The 9,562-nt window shown below is 36.1% G+C and overlaps 1 protein-coding gene across 1 annotated transcript in view; it reads left to right on the forward strand.

The window, feature by feature from the left end:
• The window catches only part of KDM7A (lysine demethylase 7A), a 74,011-nt gene that overhangs the window by 43,100 nt on the left and 21,349 nt on the right, over window positions 1-9,562 (forward strand). Inside the window, exons 7-10 of the mRNA XM_085322605.1 lie at window positions 210-396; window positions 1,246-1,408; window positions 5,677-5,764; window positions 6,503-6,609. Of these exons, the coding sequence (XP_085178731.1) occupies window positions 210-396; window positions 1,246-1,408; window positions 5,677-5,764; window positions 6,503-6,609 (545 nt within the window). The remainder of the gene's footprint in view (window positions 1-209; window positions 397-1,245; window positions 1,409-5,676; window positions 5,765-6,502; window positions 6,610-9,562) is intronic.

Raw genomic sequence — 9,562 nt, forward strand, 5'->3', positions numbered from 1 at the left:
TAATATCTGTAGTAAGAAATATAGGAAGCTGCATATTTTGTTGAGTCAGCTACTGCGTTGTAATACAGGTTTAAAAACAATTTTATGAATTTATAAGCAATAACAGTGTATGAAACRAACATTTTAAGTACACCTTTTTAAAGCAACAACTTTATCTTTGTTTTATTTATTTCATCTCTTTATCAATTTATTTATTTATTTATTTTTAGGATGTCTGAATTGGTGGAAGTACCAGATATTGCCAGAAAGCTTTCATGGGTGGAAAACTATTGGCCAGATGATTCTGTCTTCCCTAAGCCTTTTGTTCAGAAGTATTGTTTGATGGGTGTCCAGGACAGCTATACAGATTTTCATATTGATTTTGGAGGAACGTCAGTTTGGTACCATGTTCTCTGGGTATGAAGGTTTCTTGATTTCTTTTTTCTTTTATTTTTTTTTCTTTCTTGAGTTTACAAAGCCAATTTCATCAGTGTGCATCTTTCTGCTGTGAGAAGAATGGCATTCAGAGATTCTTACTATTTTGAATGAAATATTACACTTCAGGAGATGAAAATTAATAACTGATTGTTGATGCTGTACTTTTGTGCTCTTATTTTAACATGCCTTTGGTGCCTTCTACACTGTAATTGGTGAACTGATCATTATAATAGCCTGATAGGTGGGATGRTGAGATTTTAGTATGAGAAAATTAATGCAATGAAAATCAATGACATGTTCAACTTTTTATTCTTCTTATGAATGTCATAAACAGCATAAGAGTTAAAGTAGTTTTCCTTTATGTTTCCTCATTTTGGCATGTTTGCATGTATCTACAAATTCTTTATTGAACCTGGAATTTTTCAACCTTCATTGAAAAGTGATGTGGTGGTTTAGTTTTTGTTTTCCTTTTTTAATCATAAGTTTCTTCAATTTGCATCAGTCTTCAGCTGTGGATCACTGTAAATCTAAGAAGGAGTAAATTATTCCTTAATGTTACTTAGTTCTGCCCCTCCATCCCCCCCAACACACACACAGACACACACACACACACACACACACACACACACAGGTTAGAGTGTAACATTGACTAAGTTTTCGATGGATGACAATTGTGAAATACTGTTATGTTAATGGTTAGGAAATCCCAAAGTTTCCTTGGAAACTTTGTGGAAATACTGAACATTGGCATTTAGACCAATCTATTGCTTTTGTTACTATGCATCCAATAGGAGGTTAATTGATTTGTTTGATATTTTTGATTAATAGGGTGAGAAGATATTCTATTTGATCAAGCCTACTGATGAAAATTTGGCTCTGTATGAGTCTTGGAGTTCATCTGTAACCCAGAGTGAAGTATATTTTGGGGACAAGGTTGACAAATGTTACAAATGTGTTGTGAAGCAAGGACACACTTTATTTGTTCCAACAGGTAAGATTTACCARTGTTCATAGGATTTGGGTGTTTCTATTTAATCCCTAGGAATTAAGGGTGTCCTAAAAGGGCACATTACATTCAGAATTTTAGGATAGGCTAAAAATTGATATGAGAGAGACCAACTTAAATATTTATACTTGAAAACAGATAATTAGCTCTTTAAAATTGCTGACAGTAATTACAGTTCTTGGGGAAARGAGTGGGGTTTGTTACATGGGTATAAGACAGTAAATAGAAGCTTAAGCTGGTTATCAAGAAGAAGCAGTTCCAATTCATAAAGTTCACACTCTTCACCTTTTGGTATATATCTAGACTGAATTCATCTCTTAATTTTATAATACAGTTTCTTTTATTTTTACTGTTTGAGAATCTTGTGAGAGCTATTAGACAAAATTATTGCAGCTTCTAGCCTAATAAATAATACACATAGATAATAGCACTACATACTGTTTTTATTTTGTAGGCTAGAAGATACAAATTAGAAAAACGTTTTGCATTTTTGTTTTCTGGCATCATACAAAAATTAGTCCATACCACAACTCTGTCAGCTGGAAATGTAATCTGTGTTGGAGGCTATGGAGACTCCATAGGCTGAGTTTTAAAAGAATTAGATGAAATTGCAAGTTTGCCAAAACAATAGTGTCCCTAAATAAATTTGAAGAATTTATAATTAAATTCCTATATGTTATTTCCTTTTGTTAACAATAAAATGATTTTTGTAGATGCAGAGTTTCTGAAATTGTAGAGTTCATAAGTTCAGTACAGCAGCTTCCTTAAAAAAAAGATGCTGAGGGAGAGAGTCTTTTCTAATTTCTTAAAAAAAAACAAAAAAACAAACAAAAACCCAAGAAAACAACCCCCTCACCCTTYACCTGATAGCATCTGATCAATGATATCACCTCAAGATCATAGGTTGACTGTGCTAGTGAAGTGATTGATTTAAAAGGATAGTTGTAATAACAGTTTTWAAGAAAAGAGAAACACCAAGACCGTATAAACTTCTTTCCTATGCTCCTSTTAAAGAAACCCCATAAACCTGGAAATCTTTAATGGATCAAACAATWCTTTGGCAATAGAGAAAAGGCCAGTCAGTTTCCTGTATTTTCGTGTATCTAGCCTATTCATAAAGGTACTCTCCTAAGTATTGGGTAGTACAGGCTGCTATCTTCCTTTTTTGGGGAAAGGAAGCTTTAAATACACAAAGTAAAATGATGCATGATCCTGTTTGAAACCTAGCTGTGAAGATTCCTTACTCTGTCCTGAACTTCCTGGACAGTCCACTGCATTTCTGTAGTAGCTCAGTTCTCTACCTGTGAAGTTTACTATTCTAGTTCATGACTTTACCGTAAGAAATACTTATTCTGGACAAATACTACATTGTAAAGAGCTGTATTTGTACTTAACATTCTAGAACCCCYAGAACTCTTTAAAACATATGTTTTTGTTGAGGCATGACAGTCCTTTTCCGTTTATCTAAGTGTAAGGTCCTAAACTATGAAGAAAGAGGGCAAAATATACTCATAGAATGAGGAACTTGAAACAGTTAGTGCTTCCCAAATAATCAGCTGATGATTAAAGATGAGTATCATTATTTATGTGTRTGAGTTGGAGTATGTCGTAAGAACCAGTAAAATATACCAGCTCTTAAAGACAGATGTTTAAGAAATGGGAAATCTTGTAAGACTGATTAAAGGATTTTTAAAAGTACATTCTCAAATGAAAAATATTTCTGTCATTCCTGCAGGCCCTGGTACTACAGGATTTCATAATTGTTATATGATCTCTGAAATATGTTCAGACAACTCTTGTAGTTTAAAATTAATCTTGCATGTAGATGAACAACAGCTATTGATAGGCTCTGGAGAATCATGCAAGGGTGATTCAAGATATCCGTCTTAATTAATGATCAAATTGTTGTGTTAAAAATGTTTTATGTGGTCTACACCAAATTCTCTTTGTTGCATAGATTTTTTTCTAAACTACATCATAAAAATAGCAACTAGGAATACAAAAAAAAAATGGCATCCCTTAGTTGATACTGCTGTGCCAGAAAAAAACACTTGATGTTGATGAAACCGCAACAAATTTTTTTGTTGATTTAGCCAGTATCTTGGGAGATGCATGTATGACAGGCTGAAGTACACCTTCTCCTTGAATAGTCAGAGATATTCATCTATTGTGATGACGTGAAGAGTGGAAAGCTGAAACCGTATTAACAAATGCATCCTCTCATACGAGGCAATCTTCACTTTTCAAAGAACAGTACTAAAACCAAACAATTTATAATGGTAGTAAAAAAAAACTCCTTGAATTCCATATGCCACTGTGTAATTCAGTTTTTCATATACCATTCTGAGGCTTAAGTCCTTCATAGGCTATTTATGAACCATAGAGTACTATGGAACCTTTTCCGAGTTGATTTTAAAGGCAGCTGGATCAAATCCAGTGATTGTCATTTGGGGATCAGATCTCCATGTCCCAGCTACTGGCTCAACCACAAGGGAGCTGGGCAAGAGCAAAATTCAGCACGTACAGAAGACTGAGCAAACTCACGTTGTCTCTGTGAAGAATTTTACTGTTGCCTTCCACAGAAGGACTTTGAATACACAAAGTCACTATGATGTTATTGTATATCAAATAAAATTAACATCCTTACCTTTACTGGCAAAGATGTGAATGATGTCAACCAAGGACAGGAGGGCTCTTCTAGAGAGGAATCTCACTATCCTCATGCGGCTAGAAGTGAGCCCGAGGTCAATGAGCAGTCCCTCATTGCCTTTATACCACTTTCCATGGGTGCTGATTGGGAAACCTAGGAACTCCACCTCTCCAGCTTTTGTCATGTTCTTCACTAGCTCTTCTAGATGTTGATTTTTTTGGATTTTTTCTGCCACCATGTCACTCAGTGGTGTTGTCCCACTCTCATAGTGCACAGTAACGTCTACTACTTTCACCCGAGRTCCCTTTACTGTTACCAAGTCTGGGTTAGAGCTCATTGGTGTTATTCCTGAAGTGGGGCTCAACTATTACYTCCCACTCAAGTCTCTTGACCTCCTCTGCCAGCAATCCACGTAAGATGTTATTTTTTCAAATCTGGGCCTCCTGGACTGCRGGGCAGTAGCTGATCATAAGAGAACAAGTTTCCCAGGTGGCAGAACAATGTCTGCAACTCTTTAATACCCCTTCTCCCAGTCYGCAGGAGTTGCTACTTAGTTGCTATAATTGCTAGGTTTCAGGTCCTTCTATCTGTGGTACTATGCCAACTGGAACTGGTTGTTCTTAGCTGAATTTAGGGTATGGTTTTGATGGTTATTAGAAATCTATAGTTGCTTGTGATTTGGGCTGAACTTGCATCAAGCTGAAGTCTTTCTGTATTTATGTATGTTGCCTATGCTTGATCAAACTGAAGTAATCAGCGAATGTATGGTCAACTGGTTTTTCATCAAAAAATAATCTGTATACATGTAAAATTAGAAGAAAATCTTGGAAGAGGAACTGCATGTGTGTAGATATATGCAGTGCAGTTTATTTGTGTTAAATCTACATAGTATAAATTATAAATCCAACCATTCTGAATTAGGAAGCTGATACCATACGCTCTTTTATGTACCTATTTGAAATTCTCCAGTTGTAATCAGCCAGATTGATAGCATAATGTTGGCCATGCAGTTACCATATTGAATTGTGGAGTTTAAGAGGACAGTGTTTCAATTATGTGACAAATTAATATAGTCAGAGTGCCTAGTCTGGGTTTTAAATTGGTCATAACTTCACTGGAAATAGAATGGCTATATTTAGAATACTTACTGAAAGTACTTYTGAATTCTTATTTGAGAAACTTAAATAGTGCTAAATGACTCTTTTATATGTTGTGCAAACAATTTAGTTACTGTAAGCAACACGTAAGTATTGAAAGGAATATAATTTTTTACTCATTTTTACTATGTTGTCCTTTCCTGAGTTACTTGTTTTTCTTGATTGGAGGGAAAACTTCAGGAAATATTTTGCTTGAAAAATCAGTGGGTTTTTTTTTTCTTTTTTTTTCCAAGTTAAAAATGTCTCAAAGATCTTTATCTGCTTTAACTGCTTTAGAAAACTACAGTTGTACTAGATTTCAGAAACATTTTCTAATCTTCATTTTGTTAAAACTGAGATTGTTGGCTCCTGGTGTAGAATACAAATTTGTATTTGCTCTTTTGTTTCCAGGTACAAAATCTTGTTATGCGTGCATATATATTAAGTTTCAGAATTTATCGTTTCAGGCTGGATTCATGCTGTGCTCACATCTCAGGATTGTATGGCTTTTGGAGGAAACTTTTTGCACAACCTCAACATTGGCATGCAGCTCAGGTTAATCTCAGCTTTCACTATGTCTTTTCCTCCATAAATAGGATATTCTTTCAATAGATACTTTTCTTCATGCTCTTAGTGGGCCAAATGGATACAGGCTCTGGAAACAGGCAACAGTGGCATTTTTAGTTAGACTGTGTCAAGCACATACTATTATTTTACTTCTGCAAAGTTTATTTCAAAAACAAAATGAAGGGTACTCATAAATTTAACTAAATCAAAACAAAGCAAAGAAAACAAAACAAAACAAAAGTCTTTGGAGTTTAGTATAAGTGAGTAAACCAAAACTGAGCAAGCCCAGGTGTGCAAAACTGAGTTGAAAAGAGCATCCTTGAGTCAGCATTGCTCTAAGGGCAGCTGTATTACTTTTTGTCTAAGATGTGGAGCTGTCTTCTAAACATATTGTTTTTATTTATTACAGTGGAATCCTGATAAAATTCCATCTGTTAAAAGATCACACATTGGGTTTGTGTCCTAGTTTTATGAAGTCCAACTTTATTCTTAGAAGTGCAGCAGTCAAACTTGATAAGGTCAGAGCCTGGATGAGACCAGAGTTCAATCTTGTCCAAATGTGGTCTTGTTGGGATTTAATTACGTGGTATTGAATTGTTTTGTTTATCATGGCCATGCTTATTTTACTTTATTTTGAACATTGTATCAATTTCAATAATTATATAGTTGAATTATGAATAAGATTATTGGAAATATTCATGTAATACAATGTTTCTATTTATTCAGGTGTTATGAAATGGAGAAGAGGCTAAAAACCCCGGATCTTTTCAAATTTCCTTTCTTTGAAGCCATCTGTTGGTTTGTGGCCAAAAATTTACTGGAAACTTTGAAAGGTAATTCTTACCTTGTTTTCAGAGATACTTGTGTATGTGCTTTTTTTTTTCCTTCTCCCCCTCTCCCATTGACAATGTCATAAAGAAAAGTTTATTATTAATTTGTGAACAGAAGAAAGTTTCTAAGGTGGAAAACCAAATTTTAGTTCCTTTTTCTGAAGTCACATTATTTCTTAACCAGATCAGCTGATTTTAGTACATGCTGCTGTGTTACAGTTCTAGATCCAGCAGTTCTTGTTCTTTAGTAAATAAGCTTTCTGAAAATAACTTTGGGGATTAAAAGGCTTATAGTGGAACCAGAGCTGTGCAAAAGTCTTAATGTGTGATGTGCATAACTAACATTTGGTAGCACACTAGTGGGAACTTCGAATATTTTATTTTATTTTATTTTATTTTATTTTATTTTATTTTATTTTATTTTATTTTATTTTATTTTTTTACTATTTTTGCATCTGTACTGATGGTGTATCTGGTCATATTCTAGATTATCAAGACAGAATATCTAAGATCCTGGCACAGTGCAGTTATGATTCCAGGCAAACAAGATTGATTTCCTGTTACCTGAAAAGGCCTTGTTAAGCCAGATTTGAAGTTGTTATTTCATGGGCATCCATCTTTCGGTCGGGCTTCTCCCGCATCTTTTAAGGTCTTTGAGTACCCTTAGCCTTTCTGTCCTCATCAAACAACTCCCTTTGGATGATCCCACTGAGTTATATCTGAGTTTCTTCTTGGTGGCTTCCCAGTTCAGTGTGGAGATTTCCTTGCTCTTCAGCAATTTTCTTTGACCTTTTCAGTCAAACRACCAGTTGTCTTGCCTTTTCTTGTCAAGGGAACCACATCTATGAGGGCCTTTGGAGGAAAGATGGATCAATTCCTTTATTGCTGTTAGCAGCATTAAATCAGTATTTCTCAGTATGCATCTCCACCGCTGCTTTGCCTTGACAGTTTCCAAACGTTTCCAAACTTCCTCATGTAGTCTTCTAATTCCTGTATCTGTACCTGTGCATAGTAGAGCCTGTGAGATTGTTCTTCTCTGACTTCACCTTCTTTTCCTCAAGTATCTTACCCTCTACCTGCTCTGATTACTCTTATTAATAAAAGTCACATTACAAATGATATATTTGAAAAGAGAGAAGTCAGCCTTCAGAGGAGGCTGGTGACTTCTGCTTCTACTTTGAAAGAGATCAGAGAATCATAGAATTGGTAAGGTTGGAAGGGACCTCTGGAGATCACCTAGTCCAACCTCCCCGCTCAGCAGGGTCACCTAGAGCATGTTAGACAGGGTTGCCTCCAGGTGGGCCTTGAAGATCTCCAGAGAAGGAGACTCCACAACCTCTCTGGGCAACCTGKTCCAGTGCTCCKTCACTCTCTCAGTGAAGAAATTCCCCATCACGTTCAGGTGGAACTTCCTGTGCTTCCATTTCTGCCCATTGCCTGTTGTCCTGTCACCCAGGACAACTGAAAAGAGTTTGTCCCCGTCCCCTTGACACCCAGGACAACTGAAAAGAGTTTGTCCCCRTCCCCTTGACACCCTCCCTTCGGGTACTTGTACACATTGCTAAGATCCCCCCTCAGTCTTCTYTTCCCCAGGCTGAAGAGGCCCAGCTCTCGCAGCCGTTCCTCATAGGGCAGGTGCTCCAGCCCTCTGATCTTATTCTCAGGTAACCTTTTTCCAGTGTGAAGATAATTAGCGATCAAAATGATCTATTCTACTTTCGGCAAGTTGAGGCATTGAACAACTCTGTTCCTTAAAACAGCATTTAAAGCTTCTATGTTCTGTATGAGCAGTGGGATTTAGGTTTCTAAGTAATCTAACTAACTACACTGCCAAGTTTTTTTCTGCTTTTATCACATGGATCCTGTACTTGAGTATGTGTAGACCAGAAGACCATAAATGAGTGTTTTGTTTCTTAGGGGAGGCATATGAAGCATTTCTTGAGTTATTTTTGATTTATGACTTAGTAGATGTTTTGCTGCAGAACAYAGTTTACAATCTGTAAACCCGATATTAAAAGTCAAAATTGAAGCTTCTACAGGTAGAGTGATGATTTTGTTGGGCTTCAAGCTTTGGCATCAAGACTCCTGTGGATAAGGTGTTTACCGGTCTGAATCCTGTGTTTTATAAATAAGAGATTATTATCAGTTTAGTTGTGAGAGATAATGGTGACAACCAACTTGTAATACTTTCAGCAAGTGATTGCTAGCAGTAATTTATGTGAAATTCAGATCAGTAAGCAAAATTAGTGTGTTGTATCTTTGKTTTTTTTGTTCTTTTTTTTWAAAATGAAATGATACCATAGGGTTCTAACTTCTTGATTTGGGCTTTTCATTGGCAAGAAGTGCTTGTGGCAATATTAGGAGTGTTGTGGCGTTTGCCTAAATGGTGTTTTTCCATAATTTTGGGGACTTCAAAACAGGTGTTTATTCATGTCTACAAAGTACACGTTATTTGTGTTACACTTATGTGATGTAGTCTTTTGAATTACATTAAAAAAAAAAATCCAGTCTGTGGTGTTGCACTGTATTCTCAAAATTTTACCAACGGAGTCAGCAAGTGGGCAGAAAGGTTTCTGCTGCAACTCAAAGGCCCTTTTGTTCCTTCTTGCACCTTTTGAGAAGTAGGGACCGTCTTGGAGGGAAGAACAGCTGTTTAGTACCAGAAATATCTTTTCCTGCAAGTGAACTAATATACTGTCCATCAGAATAGAGAATTACATGTGTATTCTTTCAGGGGAATAAGAAGAGCCAAATAGTTCTAGGACTGATCTATTCCATATTGACAAATTGAAGTGTTTGTCAGAAGACTGGGAAGACGCTGAAATTTGCTTTTGACACTCTCTAGAGAATTTGTTTCTTCTCTTTTCCATAATAATGAAAAGAGAAAATTGAAGAGGAACTGCAACTACTTGGGAGCGCAAGGTTCCCTAAGAAAGAGAGGAGTTTCCTTAACAGA

This window comes from Rhea americana, unplaced genomic scaffold, assembly GCF_003343005.1.
Source record: "Rhea americana isolate MKP2758 unplaced genomic scaffold, rheAme1 scaffold_79, whole genome shotgun sequence".
In the NCBI taxonomy this organism is placed as follows: Eukaryota; Metazoa; Chordata; class Aves; order Rheiformes; family Rheidae; genus Rhea; species Rhea americana.